This window comes from Pinus tabuliformis, chromosome 4_2 (genome assembly GCF_031772625.1).
Source record: "Pinus tabuliformis cultivar Carrire ecotype Pingquan chromosome 4_2, CPIR1, whole genome shotgun sequence".
Taxonomy (NCBI): Eukaryota; Viridiplantae; Streptophyta; class Pinopsida; order Pinales; family Pinaceae; genus Pinus; species Pinus tabuliformis.
The window spans coordinates 691599007-691620132 of record NC_142304.1 but is presented as its reverse complement, the minus strand read 5'-3'; the positions used below and the strand labels follow the sequence as shown (position 1 = coordinate 691620132).

At 37.2% G+C, this 21126-nt stretch overlaps 1 protein-coding gene across 2 annotated transcripts in view; it reads right to left on the bottom strand.

The window, feature by feature from the left end:
• Positions 1 to 5501: 5501 nt before the first annotated feature.
• Positions 5502 to 21126, bottom strand: part of LOC149171365 (putative glucose-6-phosphate 1-epimerase) — a 47616-nt gene continuing 31991 nt past the window's right edge. The window contains exons 3-10 of one of the 2 annotated variants that reach the window (XR_016259017.1): positions 9390 to 9464; positions 8355 to 8411; positions 8108 to 8265; positions 7735 to 7866; positions 7108 to 7210; positions 6864 to 6963; positions 6539 to 6708; positions 6090 to 6274 (exon numbers count right to left, since the gene is read on the bottom strand). Coding sequence is in view for 1 of the 2 variants with exons in the window: in XM_089424049.1 (XP_089280175.1) it covers positions 6063 to 6274; positions 6864 to 6963; positions 7108 to 7210; positions 7735 to 7866; positions 8108 to 8265; positions 8355 to 8411; positions 9390 to 9464 (837 nt within the window). In the remaining variant the exon portion in view is untranslated. Of the gene's footprint in view, positions 6275 to 6538; positions 6709 to 6863; positions 6964 to 7107; positions 7211 to 7734; positions 7867 to 8107; positions 8266 to 8354; positions 8412 to 9389; positions 9465 to 21126 lie in introns of both variants that reach the window. The other variant, XM_089424049.1, reaches the window with a different exon arrangement.

The window sequence follows — 21126 nt, the reverse complement described above, 5'->3', positions numbered from 1 at the left end:
ATTGTAATAAGTGAAGCAACTCCATCCATGACGACCCTCTCCATGGGAAAATTATGGTGGAGCAGATGCCGGTACCGAACCCTTTCCAATTTGGTCTTCGAGCTGCTCCAGCTCTCGCATTGACACCCACAGGAGGGGCGCAGGTTAGCTGCTAAGGCAGAGGTATAGGTAGACGCAGCAGCAAAGGAGGGAAAGGCAGCAGCAAAGCCAGGTTAGCGAACAGAGTAATACTCGTTCATCTAATTGTAATAGTAAATGAGGCAATTCCATCTATTATGAACCTTCTCCATTCATTGGAAATACCCATTTATCTACTTGTCGTCTGATTGCAAATAGAATATTGATCTCGTAAAATTCACCAAAACAAGGAGAATTTGTGTATATAAAAGGATGATGTAAACAACAAGCTTCACGTCAACATTAAATTTTCCTTTAAATCAAGCCTTATTACATCCAAAAACACTTGTGTGACTTGCATCATTTAGGCTTGGTCTTTGTAGCACAAAACAATAGAATAACGGAAAACAAATACTTTAACAACAAATTTTTCATCCAATATTAACTTGATTGACTTCATTAACTAAACATGAGCTTTAATGCTTATGAACAAACACAATCTTTAGATAGCGTCACCACCTTTTAGCACTTGCCTCTAAATAATAATTGAAAAAAATTATTAGTTGATGAAATCGTTCTTTTTGGTTTCATTATCACCCTCTAATGTTAAAATAATTGCTCCCAATAACAAGAATCAGTTAAAACCAGCTACCAACAAAAACACAAATATTGATGGTTTTATTTCGGTAAATATTACCTTTGATTTCTATTACTTGTCGAAAGAACAGTTTACATGGCAAACTTTTCCAAAAAACAAAACTTCATAAGATATCTAGATGACTTGGTAGATCTAAATCGACCTGAGTGTCCAAAAGTTTTCAAAAAAAAAAATTATCATCTACCCATGACTGACTGAGATTCGCAAGGACTGTAGCTGTTGACAGCTAAGTCATCTTGTTTACCAGTCCTAGCAAAAAAACTATAGTTTATACTTCTTTACATATATATCTTCTAAAGACTAGAATTGACAAAAAAGAGTAATAAGGTCATTTACAAAAAACATAGACTTTCACTATGAGACCCATAGAGTAGTTGGAGAGTGGACATTTTAGTCCAAGATAATTACTGGTGATGTTGCAGAACTGTTCGCATTCGGAGATGCTGGAGCTGGATTGTTGGTAACAGCCGGCACTTCAAGATGTTCATTTAATTCAGTATCTGATTCTAAAAGCACGTAGAGTTCAATGGTAGACAATCTCACCACTATATCATCCAAATTATATCGATCGGATGTCCCAAAGGATTCTTTTTATTTCAACCTGGCCCACAAACAGCTTGTAATTGTCAATTTGCTTGTCACTTATGACCATAGTAAGCAGAGTATCCATCTAACGATGATGAGTAATGGAGTGAAGAAAATGCAGTCTTCTTTTACGGAACTTGTCTGGGTCAGGAACCCATTTGAAATTGTTTTTGCCAATCTCTGAGTCAGAGAAGTAGGCACGTTCACCAAACTCCTTTGCCTCCAGCTGAAGTATTTCCTTTCGAACTTAGAGTGGAACTGCATCAAAGAAACATGCCACCGACTCCAATTCAAATAAACATCGGCCTCTTGTCGAGGATGGACCAGGAGAGCTCCTACCCCTACAGTTGGGAAGACGCTATCGAGGAGCCATAGAACCAATGCACTTGCAAAAACAAACAAGGAGCGTGGTATAGAGACGCACTTGGACCAGACTAGGATGTGGATACCTATGTTGTAAATAAGCCTCCAACCCTAAACGACAAACGAGATGGAAAACTGGATGCAATTGTGATATGAAAGCAAACAACCCCAGAGGCGTGTATAGATGAAAACCCTGATACCCCAAACTTTTCGTTGCCCGGTGTAAGAAGGAAGATAGTACCCAGTGAACTAACAAAGACAGAAAACCTAACCAGACAGTGTGTGGAGTCTGAGTAGTGAAACTGATACTAAAAATTTGACCAAAGCCCCGAGCCGCACCCCGACTAAAACAAAATGGAAAATGTACCTTAATACCACACGCCACAAACCAGAACTAGGCAATGAAAGGTTCTGCTAGCCGGTTTTGAACGTTGGAGATCCATCGAGGGTAAAACTGCCACAAACTCAAAAGTCAGACGAGACCCTGAATTGTGAAGGAGGGGACAAAAAACATCTCTCTGTACGTAATGAACATGACTAGCGAACAAATGTTATATGGAACAACAAAGACTCGAAAACAAACAAAACTCCTTGGGTTCCTTCCACCGTGATTGAAGTTGAAATGTAAAATTGGAAAGCAAGATACACATGCTATACCTCCTCCCCAAGTAGGAGAAGGCTCATATATGACCACCTTACCACACCAATGTCGCCACCCAACTGCGATGAGTATGCATATATAAGGAGTGAGCGACGTGAAAGGGAGTGCGTCCAGACAGGGATGAGGAGATGAGTCTACCTTCATCTCTAGCCCGATGTTTCTAGAGATCCCATATTTTTCACTATCCAATTCCTTCATTATTTGGCCATAAACGAATTTCCTCCCTCTGTTAGTTTTGATGTTGCGATTAGCCAATCCACCATGGGATGTGTAACGTAATCATAAAAGGACACAAGGCATGTTAACAACTAAAGCCTGTGCACAATGCAGTAATTCACCTTCCACCACCTGCAGGAAATAAATGCTAAACCTTTGGTTTCTAATTGCTTCGTCCAAGAATTCTTCAGCGTGCCACGTGAAGAGCATGGAGGCATGTTAACAACTAAAGCCTGTGCACAATGCAGTAATTCACCTTCCACCACCTGCAGGAAATAAATGCTAAACCTTTGGTTTCTAATTGCTTCGTCCAAGAATTCTTCAGCGTGCCACGTGAAGAGCATGTGGCTCCCGGTGTGGTGTCTAGCACACCCATTAAGGGATGCCACCCTTCGCCCCAAACAAAATGCCCGCATGCTATCATTATTAACCCACCTGTTAATAACCTTCATAATACCATATTCACCATTAATTCATCTTCCGACTGTGTTCTCTGAAGAATGCCCATCGAAGTGTATTGATTGTTGTAAAAAATGTTGCCCATGCTCAAAATAATTGAAAATATGTTGCCCCACACAACCTTTAAAAAACCTAGAACATCTTAACTGAAATTCACTTTCAACGTGCTACATCTCCAACTCTTTACCTTAAATGGAAAGTAGAAAAATACATATTTCATTGTGAAATGTTGCTTCCCATACCATTTTTGCGCAAATCCAAGAAGGGGTAATCCTTGCATGGGGGCACCCACCTCTAGTATACATCCCCAAAACAAGTAGCTTCCCACAGTCCTCTTGCTACAAAATCCGAGTCAACAGTGGAACAGTGCCACCTTGTGCACAAATGAGTATAATTTATTAACTTAAAAGGCTAAATGCCTTCTTGTGATGTTTGAAAACCATTTTTCGGACTTCAAGTAGAACCAGAACCAGATATCTTTCACTTGTTAACTGGGTTCTTAACAAACATATCAAGGGATGATCTTGAAAAGATTAAATCATGATGCTGAGAAAAACTATGTCACTAATACTAAACTACCACACCAATAACAGCTTGCCACCTGTTGAGGATTGAAAGTAAAGATCTTAAATAATTTGCACTTAAAAATGTTCACAGCCTCCTGCTCATAGTCAATCCAGAAAGAAACGGGTAATACATAGAAATGATCAGCATTACACCCAAAGAAAAAACTACCTATTATAAGCTCATCCATTCGTCGGACACTACAGCAGTGGGTATGCAGGAAAACGATGTTTCATTTTCAAGAACCTACAGATCTATAATGTTACCTTTACCTTTAAGACAATCAATTGACAATAACCATCCATCAGCAGGGCATTAACCGTCGCGTGGGGTCCTGTATATGTTGTTGGACATGAAACAATTCAGATCCAACAATGTATGTATGACTCCATGTGGCATTTGCATCAGATCCAATGATCTATACATGACCCCTGTGGAAGTCAATGTTCTGCCATGGTGTGGTTATTGATCACCAACCTTTAAGTACTTTGTTGACTTTCATGCTTCGTGCGCACGTGTCCATTCGTCACTGACAAATCTCAAATACAATCCACTAGCAAAGAACATGATATCAAATTCTCTTGTGCTGTTGATCTACATTTACGACAGTTCCCATCCTGGTTGTCACATTTTGCCATGTATCCTCATTCAAGTAAAAACCTTAGACACTCTACATTATTGCTCTCGAGCTTTCATTCTTTTCTACTTAAAGCAAAAATTAAGAAAAATGTCAAGCTTGGTCTAATCTCTGCTAATATTAACATTTTTAAAATCCCCTTTTTGTTACTTGCCACAACTACTGGTTTCATCTTCCATATCGCCAGACGAGTACAAGATGTCATATTTTGATGTAAAATGATAAAATAGTGTGAATAAGATTCCAGGCAATGACAAGATTTGGATTAAAAAGCTGATTATTGTCATTTCTGAGAAAATAATTGCATATAAACACCTGTTATATGCCCCAAACATTCCAAAACTGATTGCCCATTACTGCCACATTTCACAGACCTGATAAACGTTCTAGTGAACCATGTGCCATCCTGCTTGGCATTGAATAGAATTTCTTCCATAGGTCATGCAGATGCTCTAGCCATTCCTTCCAATTTTCATTACCCGTGGGCCATTATCCATGAAAAGGTTCATAGGCTTTAAAAAGCTTCAGAGGAAATCACTTGCTGGTGTTTATCTACAATATATACAACCTCTTGCAAATGGTTATCTAAAATATATCCTCGAGACTGAGTAGGTCATTATCCCCAACTGGTCATTTGTAAAAGATGTTCCCAGTAGTAAAGAAAACTACCCTACTGCTAGTTAAATTTGGAGTATGGACAGAGGTGGTTGGACTATTTCCATAATCTATAGAGAAGTCACTTGGAAAACCCCCAGCCCACTCCCTGCCTATGACATTTCATAAGGATTGCCATGATCTAATTGGATGTAATATTGTGTCTATGAAATGGTGGTGGATACCCAACTCAACGTAGTGAAAGAAAAAAATCTTAGAAGTTTTGTAATAATTGTGCAATAAAAAATACAAGTACGTACACCTCAGTCTCAAATAATTTGTCATAATGTCATATTTACCAAAGAAACTATGAAATCCAACCAATGGATGTAACTGACCTTCAAGGTGCAAGCTGTATCCAAAGAGGGATCCTAATTTTCAGAGATCATGAAAGATGAAAAGAATGTGAAGATAATTGTAAGAAAAATTTACACAACTAAAACATACATCCTAAACTACACCATATCATCAAATCTATAAATAATAAATATCCATCCACTGATCCAGAAATTATTAAAAATGTGTAGAGTTTGGTAACACTCCCTGATCATCCCAAGAATTGCATCATTCTGTTTTAAGTCACATAATGTCAATACAAGCAAAGATAACAACACATTTAAATTATGGCATCATGAATTATTACAAGATACAACAACCAGACAGCTAATGCAGTAAAAGTATATGGCATTCTCTTACTATTGCAGAAAAATAGAGTTATTTTCTGCAATCTACTGGCTTGGCATGGGTATATGGCACTCCATAAATAGTTGAAGCCAACCCACACTTGACAAACAAGATTTGATTTCTAATTGCTATGCTGATTTTCCAAGCCACAATGCACTAACTTGGCATGTAGCATAGTTGGCAATGAGTTCAGAAACTTGAGCAGCTGGTGAACTCTTGTGGCACTGCAGCATGAAGCAATTTACTAAACATGTGTTGGTGACCATTGTACCAGACAGGTAGATATGAACAAGTATATTTTTACAACCTATGATAGAGCTCAGAACAGATACTGTGTAAGGACATAAACAGTGATAAGAGTCTTCCACCAATAAACAACGCAATCTTACTTGCTAGAACATTTTTGTAACGAACTTAATCGTATGCCCACCACAATGAACCACCACGAACACACATTGAGAGAATCAACCATGAAGAACTCTCAGTGGATCTAATTGTCCACTGAAGTAACTTGATGAAACAGTGGATAGTTCTTGGCGCCCTTTCCACTCCTCACGTGGCTTTAACATTATAGGGTGCTCAATTGCTGCTGCTGCAATACAAACCATCTGTTTGTACTCTTCATCACCAAAATCAGGAATGGCCTTGGCCTTCTTATCCCATGGGTTCCAAACAACTGCACATCAAAAGTAACTCAGGAAATGCAGTGACATTGTCAATATTGTATGGTTGCATGGTTACAATGTAAGTGACATAGCCATTATCTTTGGACATATATTAACAGTATGTACAACAAATCAGAAACAGAAAACTAATTAAGTTTAAAATCTTCATATTTTCGCACAAAACAATGGAAAAGCTCGAAGCACTAACTAAATCAACAGGCTGGCACCAAAGAATGAACTTACAACTTAAATTGAGATCTATGGTTAACCATTACCCTTTGCTATCTTTTTGTTGCATGGAAGGCACAGTGGTCATGTTATCCTTTGAATCCTTGTCCCCAAATGGCAGAAATAAACATGACATGAATGACATGTTTCTTTCAGTTTCTGCGTTCTGCACTTAATCTGGGGATAAAGAGAAATTTCATTTTCTTCCACTCTTCCTCTGTTTAGGGATAAAAGATTGTTTTTTATTTTCTTCAAATTTTCATCCCTACCCACATAATGCTTTATGTATAAAAAAATAGGCCTGCAATGCATATTGGTATGAGGCAAGGTAAGCATTATAAACAACGCATCAGCATGTAAGGCAATGCCCACCTGCATCAGGAAGACCCTCTTTCCTCAATTCAAACGTCCTTTTCTTTTCGTGATCAATGACTGCAATCTTAGTTGGAGTACTCAGATACACCCTATCCACCTGTGTAGGCGATGCAACTCAAACATAAGTTTCCATACCCAAAAATATGTACACATTTACATAAAGAAATCACCCAGCCACTGGAATTGTAATCAAAACCAATTCAACAAAAGAAAGCAAGGGCAGCCTTGTGAAGGCAACTACCTCGTCATCAAAAGTAATAGCATCAGCTTGCTCTGTAAATCGTTCCTTCTGATGTAAATTGTCAAAATAGTCAAGAGTTTCCAAACCCTCCACTCGCACTTCACTGCATGGTAAACAATAACAATATGACTTTCAGCAGTTCTAAAAGAAGAGTACTATGGCATACACATGTCATTCTACCTGAGCCATTTTCAGCAGTGCCATGTTCCAGCAATTGTAGAAGGAAACAGAAGCATTACACATGATCACAAGTAGTCAACATGACTGGGGCATGCATGTATAGTCAATAAAAAAGAACTGCATAAAGCATATCTCCTAAATCTAAAATTAAGATCAATAGGTCAGCAAACCAGAGACAAATGTATTTTCTGCAGATCTAAATATCTATTCCAAAATGCAAAGATCTAGAAACAGTGTACTGACTATCAATATGTTTCTAATTCATTTTTTTGGTTACACAAATTAGACAATCATGTGTAGAGGGACATGGTTGACAATTAATAAGATATTGCTGTCAGCAAGACAAGGGTTGCTTCATTACTATTCTTCCAATCTACTAATTTCAATAAAATTCTAAAAATCAATTTTCTATAGTAGTAACCAGCTAGCAACAGTCATTAACTATACCTTATGTCTGACACTGATAAGTAAGTATGCAGGGCAAACGTGAAAGAGAAAGGCTTAGTATCAACATTCCTCACACGAGGAATCAATGTCAGCTTCCCAGGACCCAGAGACACCCGTAGCCGGAGTTCAAAACTGCATAGAAAGTGATCAAATATTACTAAAATAATTCACACCACATGATAATTTAGATGGCATGCGGCATGCCCATTGAACCATAACTCTGAATAGCAACTAAATTCTTATCAAAAAAACATCTTAGGAGCCTGTTGAACTCCAACACAAATCCATGAATCTGAACTGCAATAATAATGAAAGAAAACACAAATCCACGCATCTAAACCATCGAAAAAATGAATCAAACATTAAAACATACCTGCGAGACCACATCTTCAAATCTTCCTCTGTCGGAGTCAAAATAAGGTCAACAGTTGACACATTATTTGCAGCCGGCAATGGTGAAGGGCAGCTATCAATTGCCCACAACCTGTTCCTTGCAAAGCCATGCTCTTCCAACGATCCAAAACTACCAAACTGCAGAGTGTATTTCTTGTTAATATTGTCCACAAACCAGCTTATTTCCTTCCAGAGAATCTTGTCAACAAAATGTTGGTCAAGCTCACCTGAGGAAAGCAAATGGGTATCCCTCCTCTGATTGCTTTTGGTGGCTTAAAAAGGGCCTTCAAAACAAATTTGACCTTAGTTCACATGCATGAAAAATCGTATGTACAAAGCCGAACACTTTACTAAGTACTTATACCATATAGAATGAAATGTGATGGATCCAGAAAAATTCAATCAGAATGAAATGTTGTCTGAAGTTTTCAAGCAAAAGAAATTGAACATGCAATTATGTAAATTTAATGCATATTTTAGATGTAATCTCAAAAGCATATGCATCATGACACATAACGTGTATGTAATACTGTATGTACATTAAGTGAAATAACAAACCATAAGTCGATTAGAACATAAATTTCTGTTCGAACTTTATCAAAGTACAATAGAAAAAGGATTTTATCACATCTATGATCATAGCTGATATTCAAAACCACTGATTGAATAAATACTGAATACTGTACCACCATTCGAGGACACTCTTTCAAGAGAACTCATTTCAATAAGTGAACAGAATGATCCTTGCAAATTTCAATATATATATATATATATATATATAGAGAGAGAGAGAGAGAGAGAGAGAGAGAGAGAGAGTTTTATGTTAAGCATTGGAGAGAAGTGCTCATCAAGTACCTGCATGGAAAAATAGCACACAGAACAGAGACACAGGGGAAATGCTTACAAGAAATATCTGACTGAAACCAGAAGGTTGCAAGAAGAAAAATCTTCCACAAATAACATGCATAACATGGCTATTATGACAAAACGCTGTTGCAATCATTTCAGAAATTTGAAATTACTAAATAGAGGACACAACACAACTCCCAAGTCTTAAATCAATAAAAAGTAAAACAAAGCCCCAAAATATGTTAAGCCCGAGATCTCTCATAGCATGATTTTAACAGTATTCGTGCATGGTACATCTGACCAGCATCTGTGAACCTGTGTAATCTATCTAACTGAGCATTTCAATAGAATGAAGATAACAATAGCAAGCGGATGTATCTGCAAGGATAATACAACCAATGTTGCTTTCATACCTTGTTGCTCACAAACAGCAGTTCTTCTTCACGTTCATTTTTCCATGATATAACTTGTCCACCATATAAAAGCACCTGAAAGCACATCCAATCAACAGAAATATTGCATTGACATAAGCTCGTAACTAATCAGGCTGGAAGCACCTCCTAACTATTTGTGAAACGTCATAAAGAGGGTTAACAAGGATGGATTAATCAAAATATTGGTTTTACCAAATGCATGTATTAAAACCTTAATCATATATTGAACCAGTAAACTCAAATAAACTCTCAGAACGTTTATTTCTGCCTGCCTGTTTAGGAAAGAGAAAACAAATAGTGGATCTATTGTTCCAAAAGCTTTTACAACTTCATCATGTCAGTGCAAATCCACCATTAGAAACACCAGATTCACTTTGGATTTTCATCATATGCAAAACTTTATCAATGAACTGATTGCAAAAGAAATGTTCAATGGCAATAGGCTATCAATCTGAAAAGTAAAGGAGAAAAACAAATGAGAAGCAAAATCTTTTGACCGTGGGTGATTGTCTTGATGTCCTTGTTCCAAAAAGGTAATCAAAATTCAATACCCTAGGTAATCACAACCTTTAGGATTGGAACCATCTTCAAACTCATTTCCCTTTTAACCTGAGTTTGACACTTTATAGATTCTAAAGCAAGCAGGGATCGTTACCCTTACGTCACATTGTTCTTAGAAGACCATATAGCTACTACCAATGCTTTTGATCAAGTTCATTGTTGGTTTGGGGATGTTATCCATCTACTTCAGTTGGTCGATACCTCAATAAACTGCCTCCCCCACTTCAGATACTCTTGACACCCTTGGTTGACTCCTAAATAGGTAAATAGGATCATCAAAGAGGACATCATCAAACAATGTATTCAAGTCACATGGGTTGATCCACCAGGCTAACTAAGCCCAAGATGACCCTCTATGCAAAGAGTATCTCCTAGAGCTGATAGATGACGTTATTGTTTGCCCTGCTACACACTTCGGCACCAGATGCATGCTCTTTGGATTCCCTTTGGGCAGCTTCGAGTTGGTTCTCATTGTCTTCATATTGAAACCAAACACCATATCACTCAAGGGGGCAAGATTTATTAGCTCTACCCACTTCACAAGATCGAGATGGAGAAGCACTTAATCTTTCGATGCTCATCTATAACATTAGAGAATATTTTTTCTATATTCTCTACAAGTCTTACAAGTATCTATTACAACAAAATCTAGCACCTTTGTATGAAGTAAAGTCCCAAGAATCAAGGGGCTACTCTTGTGCAACACAAGGCTACCTATTGTCACCACAGTATCTCTTCCTCTCATTTTGGGTTGGCTCTTCTCCAACAAAAGGGGGGCTTCCCTAAAGATAGGATTTCTAAGGCTATAGAGTGAAGGTACAAGGTGATTTATGAAGAGTTAGCCCAAGCAAAATCGGTGGAAGTAGTATAGTGGAAGAATAAATGGTGTGAGAAAAAAAAATGAAAGTAGAAACCCCAAGACCAAGTGCCTAATCACATCTCGGGCAAATGATGTCAAGGAATCATAGATCAAAGAGGGAAAGTGCATGAAAATGCAATGCAATAGGTTGCCATGCATGCCACAAATCATCCTTAGCTTGCTGAATTTTATAGAAGAAAATTTCCTTCAAAGGTGAAAGGTATCATACTTAAGCATTGTCATGAAAGTAAGGTTAAGTTAATCTAGCAAAAAATGGGTTTATTAAATTGTAGGATATCCCATTCAATCGCAATAAGAAGGATAACATCATCAAATTATGCTATCAAATGAAGCATAGTTCATTAAAAGGAATTTGTAACATGCTACAAGGGTTTCCTAATACAAAAATAAAAAATTGGGTTTATTAAATGGTAGGGTATCCCATAACATAACATCAATAGCAATAAGAAGGATAACATCCTCAAATTACGCTATCAAATGAAGCATGGTTCATTACAAGGCATTTGTAACATGCTACAAAGGTTTCCTAATGCAAAAATCAACATGTGAAAAATATGTGCACAATGAAAAGGCTCACATTAAAAATTTATATTATACCTCTAATCCTCCAAGCTCCAAGCATATGATGTACAAATAATGTCCAGAGGGAGAGTTCCTCAAAACCCAAAGTCTAAACAATTACAATGGAGAGAAAGCTCCTCTTTATAGAGTTAGTCTCTTCTTTCAAGTAATAAAGAATTATTTTTTGCTTACTAACTAAATGACAAGTCAAAGAAGTAATATAAAACTATAGTTAGATCCCTCCTCAATCCATGATTGACCATGTCATAATATGTCGACACAAGCCTCTGAAGGAGAACTCGCCATCATCTAAAATAAGAAAGAGATAACACCAGCCTAGATCCATCTTAACTCTGGATCTACCAAGCATTGAGAGAGATCAAATCTCTTTTTAGTCTAAAGAGGTTTGCATATCAAAAGATTTGATCCCTCTTGACCTTTCGTACACCTGGAGTTAAGATGGATCTAGGCTAGTTTAGTTTCCCCCTTTAAATAGGCTATATTCCACATTAATACCATGGGTGAATACCATGGGCCACTTGTATTTTTATTATTATTTTATTTTATAGGGTTATTTTTATTTTGTTATTTTAATTTTGATTTTTTTATTTTATTTTGACCTAGCTAAAATGTTTACATTACATTACATTAAACTTCTTATTTAATTTTATTTTTTAAAAATTATTTTACTTTTATTTTTATTTTTATGTAATTTGACTTAGTCAAAATGTTAGACATTACATTACAACATCATTCCTATACTGGGTTGGAGAGCACCTCTCGACACAACCAAAAGTCTACAAGAGAGAGCGTATAACTAAAATTAGACAAGATAACTAATTCAACATGCAAAAAGGTGCACAAGATTTCACCCTCCAAGAATGGATGCATGCAAAATATAATTGAACAATGTTTTACCTTGGAGGATGTGCTCAAGGATCTACCTAGGAAGGCTCACAAAGTGTGCCCTCCAAACTGCATATGATATCAAACATAAAATATTCCTCTTAAGAGAATGTTCCATAACCAACCTTCAAAAATAGAAAGTGATCCACAATATGTATGTAACCAATCCACTTGTGTGAATCCCAAGGCAACCAACTCCATGAACGAAGTGCAAGATGTCCAACCATAGCAAATGGCTCATCTCCAACATGACAAATCCAAGGAGATAAGGGCAAAGTAGAGTCTTGACCATGGGAAAACTCCATTAAATAATAAAATATACACCTCCATAAATAGCAAGAAGTGTCTCCACAAATGTGCCCTCCAAGAAAACGTTCAATGGTTAGGATACCTCTCCCAAATCTCGATTGTGAGTTGCAGCACCCCAATGGCAGGGCATATCTCAAACTAGTTTTTCATGCTCTGTTAGATCCTCCAACCAATCATCTATCAAGAGTTTCTTCCCTTTGAACTCAAATGATATGAGAGATAGCATTAAGAGATGTTGATCACCTCTTAGGGAAGACATTAACAAAATCATCTATAATATCTTATCTATGACAAAGGTAGGCTACATGAAGGCTTTTGATGACTCTATGTCGACATTTGTTTAGAGTCTATCAATATATACCTCGACATTTGTTTAGAGTCTATCAATATATGCCTTGATCTAAGCAAGGGTTTGCTAGAAAGTATAATCCTAGAGTATGATGGGATTTAGCGTACCTAATCTCTAGATTATGAGAATCAAGCTTTCATATCTAGATTATGCTAAGAAATATATATTTTGTCGATAACCTATAGAGGAGAATAATCCTTATAACCCTTAAAGGCAAAAAATGTCTAAACTCGAGCTCTATATTTATTCTTATTATAAACTTGTAGGTTCCCAATTTAAATGGTATGTGATCCCTAGTGTACTAATAACATTAGTTACTTTTAGTTAGTACAATATTTGAATGGTAAAAATGAAAACATATTGGAGATCACAATCCAATTTTTAATAGCAAAGGAAAAAGTAAACAAATGAGGCATGAAAATATCAACAATGTTAAGTGGCATCTATGTTAGAATATAAGGCTTACATGTGTAATGCCACCTTGGGTGACTTAGGCTATAAATGTTAGGGTTTCAATTATTATTAGCTTCTAGGTTTTTGGACATATAAAACCTCTCAAACTCTTAAAAGAGAGGTAAATCCCATTGCAATAAATGCATCAATTATTCTTAATATTAATTCATGTTATTATGTAAATCTCTCTCACGTGCCCTCTAATGTAACCCTAACTGGGGTTTCTAGTTCTTGTAAAATGGTATTAGAGCCAAGTTAGAGATTTGATTTTTTTTCTTGAAAAGCTATGATGCAGAGGAAGCCATGTATCAATGAGTAGCAGTCACCATATATGTCAGCCATCTCAAGGAGTCATCATCTCAAGTTTCCAAAGGAGTTGCCATATTAGTTGAAAGCAGCTACCAAACGTTTTAATTGCTACGTGAAAGACGAAAAGTGTTCATTTGAGAAATAGAGAGCCACCATAGAGTCATTGTGATAGATTTATGGCAGCCACCATATCAAATTAGAACCATCTAAGCTATCAAAATTAGGTTCGTCAATCCATAACCCATGAAAGGAGCTGCCACTACCACAAGTTGTTGGAGCCACCAAGAAAGTGTAAGGCAAGACCACCCATCAATCTGCCTTACACAGCCATGAATGTTAATATGCAACCCGAAGCCCACCATTCAAAAGTTGGCTAACCACAGAGGAGAATATGCTATATATCAAAGGGGAGCCACAACTATTATCTTGAAGCTAGCCAACATACAAAAGTAGTGCAACTGCCAAATTTACAGTAATCAGTCAACTTGTTGTACAAAAGTATTTAAATCAGCCCAGCAAAATAGCAACCATGAATTCTAATTTGCAAAAGTACAATCCATAGTTCAAAATTTTCTCTATTAGTTTCCAAAAGAGATTACACAGATTTTGTTTCTTTCAACAGAAAACCCTTTAGCAAAATATTATGGTTTCAATTTCCACACCTGGAAAGTAAAAATTCAAATGCAGATGGTGAACAAAAACCTGTGGGGAATAGTAAAAGGGGTTGAGCAATCACATACAAATCCCAACAAATTAACGAAATGGCAAAGCAAAGATGATAGAGCCAAAGCCATTATTGGCCTTGCCCTCTCAGATTCAAATTTATATCATATAGATCTAGAAAATTCATCCAAGGAAATCTAGGATAAACTAAATTTACTGTTTGGACCCTTGGAGTAAAAACAGTGAATGCAAAATTTTCTATAAAGCTACAACTACTTAGAGTCAAGATCTCTGCTAAAGTCGCTATTTATAAGCATGTAAACAATTTCAAATCTCTCATCGGACACCGAGTAGAATCCAAAGCTACAATAGATAACGAGGATGCCAAATCCATCTTGTTAAATAGTCTACCTTCCAAATACAAGAAAGTTACTTTACTCAGTCAAATGTCTTCACAAATTCTAGAAGATATGATCGTTGCTCTCTTAGCTGAAAAAAGTAATCATTGCAAGGGATACCGAAGGTGATCATCAACCCAAGTTGCATATGACACTCACGAAACAATTGTTGCAGATAAGCTAAATACAAGGGGGAGATGTAATGTTATTATTGCAAAAAAATGGGTCACATAGCTTCAAAATGTTTATTTTGAGATAATGACGTTCTAAAGGGAAAGCTCAAGGCCAAGCCACACGTAGTGAATGTATTTGTTGTTAAAGGTCCACCAAATATAAACAATAGTGATGACCTTGCCAAAGAAATGGGATTTTACACATTTTAAGATTTTTACACTTCCAAGACAAGACAAGATCTAAAGTAGATATAGCTTAGCAAGGATGGTTGCCCAAATAGTTCAGCAGTTTGTGGATCTTGGGGAGTTATACCCTTCTGAGGGTCATGAGACAGCCAGATAGAGTATTGTGGATGTAGCTCAACATGGATGGTTGTCCAATAATTTGGGAGATTCATAATCTGAGAGTTCAGAGAGGTGATATTCAGGAAGTTTAGAATTCAACTTGGAGCTACACCTCTACAAGGCAACATAATGGAGCTCTACCTGGTCCAAGAACTAATTTTAGAGAAGAAGCCTCTCATGAACATTTGGTTCTAATTACATCTAATATTTGTTTTTCAATCATATCTGTTCAATTTCAGTAAATATAGTTTTTGGTACCATAAACCTTAAGAGAGGAAGTTGAATACAAGGCTTAAAAGTATAATAAATTCAGTGTAGTGACTTGAGACTATAAAAGTTAGGGTTTTGATTATTGTTAGCTTTCAAGGTTTCGGACAAATAAGACATCTGGAACTCTTATAAGAGAGTTGCAACTCACTGTGATAGATGCATCATGCACCAATTATTCATAATATCAACAAGTGTTATTGTGTAAATCTCTCTCTCATTTTCCCTATGATGTAACCCTATCTAGGGTTTCTAGCTCTTGTAATAATCCAATACAATGAAATTATATCATAACAGATTGATGTCAACTAGTGACCAACATAGGTCAAAGTAACATATAACATATCAAAATGGAAATAAGGGGAGTGCAAGAGTCATCTCCCAACAGCAAGAAAAAGAGATAAAGCCATATACACCAACTACAGGCAACCATAGGTACAAACACAAAAGGAAGTAAGAGAGACTATGAAAGATTGGGATTAATCACTATCATCATCAAAACTAGGAATGGGAATGTTCACTTTAAAAGCATGTCCGATGATGCCTCTAAAGTGTAATGGCCTAAACTAATGGGCCCCTGGGGAGTGATCCACAGCAACCCCTAAATGTTATCATAAGGGACATGCAACCCAAGATAGAACTCCTAGCATTAGACTTTAAATTCAACTCAAAAGAAGAATGGGAAATAGAACAAGAAAATTAAACAACTAGACTTTCAAGTTCCGTACCACGACAAGGTAAATTTAACAACAACAAAAATACTTGTCAAGAACACATAAGACAATGAAATTCTACCCCATAGTTATGTACTGGTAAATAATGTAACCTATAGTTATAGTCTTGTGCAATACCAAATCAAAATCTCTCCCTAAGTCCTATGACAAAAAATTGAAACAAATACATAACAAATTTATAGTAGTTGATGGTCATGGCAAATGGATACTAATTTATAGATACTTCCTCTCGATCACTACTAAGGAAGTATTTTCTATATATTTGAAAAACATCTACAAACATGAAAACAAATATTGTTTCTAACTATTATATTTGCCTATAACCAAATCATGAGAAAACAAGATTTGATGTAGAAAATGTGTCTTCAATTTAACATGGAATAACCATTCCCTTCGAAAGCATTTTCATTTGAGTTTTAATCAAAGAAAAGAGCGTTTGGAATTAGAGTGCCCAATCTCAAGGATCTAATGCATTTATCAAGCACTAAAACATCGTATCATTGAAATAATGACTACCCAATATTCTTTCAAGTACACTCAAATTTAGATCTATACACGAGCTCTCAATTAGATAATACACCCTGACACCTCATGATAAGATAAAAGAATATAATTTTATTAATGCCCATTGAATGGACGCTTATAAGATTGCTTGTGTTGAGAATCACAATTGTCGTTAGACCAAAACCCATAGGTATTAGTCTCCGCTACAATCGCCAGAGTTAGGATCCACGAGAAGTGGTTAGTCCATGTCGCGAAACACACGAGGAGCATTGAACCCAATGTCCAACAATCTCCCCCAGCGCGAGTCAGGTGAGTTTCGAACTTGAGACCTGTCCCTTTGATACCACTTGTTAGGAATCACGATTGTCGTTAGACCAAAACCCGCAAGTGTTAGTCTCCGCTAAAATCGCCAGAGTTAGCATCCACGAAAGGGGGTTAGTCCATGTCATGAAACACACAAGGAGCGTTGAACCCAATGTCCAACAGCTTGCCACATTTTTAAATTACACTAATTACTTTTTAGTTTACTCTTGGCTGAATTATAAATTTTTTAGCAACCTATTCCTTTTTTCCCAATGAAAAAACTTATAAGGAAACTGAAGGGATTCTTCCCCATATTCATGAATGGCACCCCTAGTAAACCTGAAGCATAGACTAGACTAGTGCACTGCACCCAATAGGATTCAAACTAGGTACCTATCAATATGGGATTAGCCAAGTCCTCAACAACATTTGCAACGATCGATTGATCTAACCCCTTGGGCTTCTAGCACCCTATTGTAGTTAGTAGACTATCTAGTTTAGTCAACAAAATAATGTTCCATGTAAGCTAAGACTCTAGGTTTTATGTGTTGAAAATGTAGCGAGCAAGGTCTTATGGCTTGAGCCTTAACCAGTGAAGACCTTGAATTGTCCTCATGAGTTAGAATTCAATTATGGTGACTTTATTTCCAGTTTACGGGAATAATCATCAAGAGTTCATGCATACTGTTGGAGGTCCAATTACGTGGAAGTCTTCAGCAGTTTGACTACAGGATTGGCTGGCAGCTAGTAGTTCAATTAGAGTGAGTTAGTCTTCAGTCTTGATTGAAGGAACAGCGAGTTAGATCTGCATTGTTGATTGGAGAGAGCACGAGTTAACAACTACAATGATGATTGGAAGGAGAGCGAGTAACACTCTTAGTTAACTCAGTATCACAATTCGAGTTTTAGATTTGAACTAGCCTAATTTAGCATGCATCGAATCTATAAAGGAAGGACGAAGGCACAAGTAAATTCAATTGTTTTGCGCATGAGGTTTTGAGACAAAGCAAGCTCCCGAGATTGTGAAAGAGGGAGTGAATTGTGTCCTAAAGAATAGGAGCACAAGTGCGCTAGAATTAAGGGGCACTGATTGTGCACAGATGTGTGGAGTGGGGTCTAAATAAGCGGAGTTGAAGTGTGCATAGAAATAGGGGCCAAGTGCGCTACAAAATAGGAGATTTTGTGCGCAAGGAGATAGGCCCAAGTGCGCTAAGAAATAGGACCAAAAGTGCGCAAAAGAATAGGAGATTAGAGCAACAATTAAGGAGGCTCAAGTGCGCAAGGAAGGAGGAGCAAAATTGAAGCAAGAAAGCAAGGTTTGTAGAGCAAGTCAAGGAGGCAACAGAGGATCAATTGTGCGCTAGGAACCGAGATCAAGTTGTGATCAAGGCAGGCCAAGATCAATTGTATTAGTTGAGATTTGTGTGAGAATCAAAACGCTTTCTCAAGAGACATATTGCTTTGTATAGATTCAATTGCTCCAAGAACAATCAATAAAATAGCCAAATCAAGCAAGCAGGTTTTCCCTATTAGGTTTCCTGAGAAAATTAAGTGTGTCAATTTGTGTGATGTGCTTTTATCTCTATGTTTTTATTCCACCACATATGAATAGCTAAGAAATGTTGTATCTAGGTGAAAGTTAACTAGTTTCAGTTTTTAGTGATTCATCTAAGTAGTTGCATAGTTTTCATGGAAATTTAGCATGGTATCAGAGCAGAGATCAATGTAAAGGCCAACACCAAGTTGATCAGTTAGGCTAGAGTGCAGATCGGTCGGGAAGGCTAGTGATAGAGTTTCAAGAGCAGAGCAGAGCAATTCCTTGGATAGCAATATGTCATTCCTAGGGCTAAGGTCATATCACAGTTTAGAAGGAGCCACAAATTTCTATGCATGGAAGGAGCGGATGATATATGTGGTGTTGGAAGATAATGGTGTGCTTGAGTTTGTGAAGCAACAAATAGTGCCACCTACAGATGCCCAACAGTTGGCCCAACATGACAACAATGACACCAAGGTGAGGAGGATCATTCTTGAGGGGATTAGAAACCATATTATCCCTCATCTCCATGAGAAGAAGACAGCATATGAGATGTTTAAAGCCATCTTAGATCTGTATCAGGGTTCCAGTGATGCCAAGAAGCTTGCTCTCAAGGAGAAGTTAAGAAGTATCCAAATGAGCAAAGGAGAGCACATTATCACATATCTTTGAAAGTTCACTCAGCTTCGGGATGAGCTAGGTGGTGTGGGCGAGACAATAGCAAAAAAAGACCTTGTGAGTCTTGCGCTTTTGGAACTCCATAAGTCTTGGTATAGTTTCCAAGATGCAGTAAGTGGCCGAGAGAATATTCCCAGTTGGGAAAGGATATGGAGTGATTGTATTAAAGAAGAGATTTGAAGAAGCACGAGAGTTGGTAGAGAAGCTCCAACAGAGGATAAGGAAAACTTTGCCTTGGCAAGGAAAGGTAGCAGAGCCAGTAGTAAGAAGGGCTAAGGACAGGCCGAGTTCGGTTAGAAGGGCGCGAGAAGAAGAAGAAGGATCTAAGCACGATCAAGTGCTTCCATTGCCATGAGTTTAGGCACTATGCCACCAAATGTCCTAATAGGAAGAACGAGCTAAGTAAGGATCATGTAGCTGCATGAGCGGAGGTAGATGTGTTTTCTATCCAATTCGAGAAAGAATTCTCATTGATAGCCTGCACAGCAAGCTCAGAAGACGACAATGTATGGTATATTGATTCAGGAGCATCCTTCCACATGATTGGGAACAAGACGTATTTCAACCACCTGAAGGAGAAGGACATGCAGTTTCAAATTGAGCTAGGAGATGATGGCATGTATGCAACTAGAGAAGTTGGTACTGCTAGTTTTCAATGGGAGTCAAGTAATCCTTTCCATCTCAGAGATGTCCTCTATGTTCCAGGCCTGAAGTAGAATCTTGTTTCAATAGCAGGGTTATGGGGGAGCGGTTGCCCCCCCCCAAACCCGGTCCCGAAACACGCTCCCAAAATCACTCCCGCAGGAAGCGAATTTCGGGAGCGAACCTGAGAGCGAAATTTTTGCTCCCTAGTCTTTTTTGCAAGAAAAAAAATTGCAGTAACATTCCAAATGCAAATTTTTTTCAAAGAAACAAATAATTTTTGAGTGGGGCAGCCTAATGATCAAACCTATGGCCCTAGTATTGATATGCGATTCATGGTAATGTTAAATTCTTAAAGTAAAAGGACATCCCTTTACTTAAATTTTTAACATTACCATGAAATGACTCAAGATGTTTGAGAGTGGTTCCGACCTCATTGGATTTCATATGGAGAAAGTATAATTTTAGATCCCATTCAAAATCTAGCAGACATATCAGTTTTTCAAGATTGGTGGGATTGCAATGTTTCCATTGGATTTTGTCATGTATTAGGGTATGGAACTCGTATTTAATCAAGAGCACCAATCCCTCTAAGTACCTTGATGTTAATGACATTGGTTGTCGAACTCCTCTATCATGACCCTCCTAAAAATGTACCCATCACTCAAACAAAATCTTGACTTGACATGCTATGTTTTTTTGTATCTTATGTTAATGCTTAGAGGGTGATATTAATGACAAAGATCACAATACAGATCCAAAGGTAATGACAAAGACACCTTTGGATATTCATGCTTAGAGGGTGATATTAATGACAAAGATCCTGATTTTCCAACAAGACAAAAAATTAGACATTTCTCGTGGCGGCAAGAGGCCCAAGAATTAGCAATAGATAATAGATTTACTTGTCTTTTCTAGTTTCTAGCAGTTTTTATAATTGTTGACTGCAATATATGACAATTTAAGTTTGAAGTCCGAAGTTGGCAATTATAACTCATTGTAATGAATTATGAATATGATGCTTTGTGAAAGTTGAAAGTTGTTTCATTTCATTTCATGTTAGATATTCTTTGTTGAAATGGTTACACTTAACTTACAAGTACAACTTTGGTGATCAATGATAATAAATGTTATATATGAATTT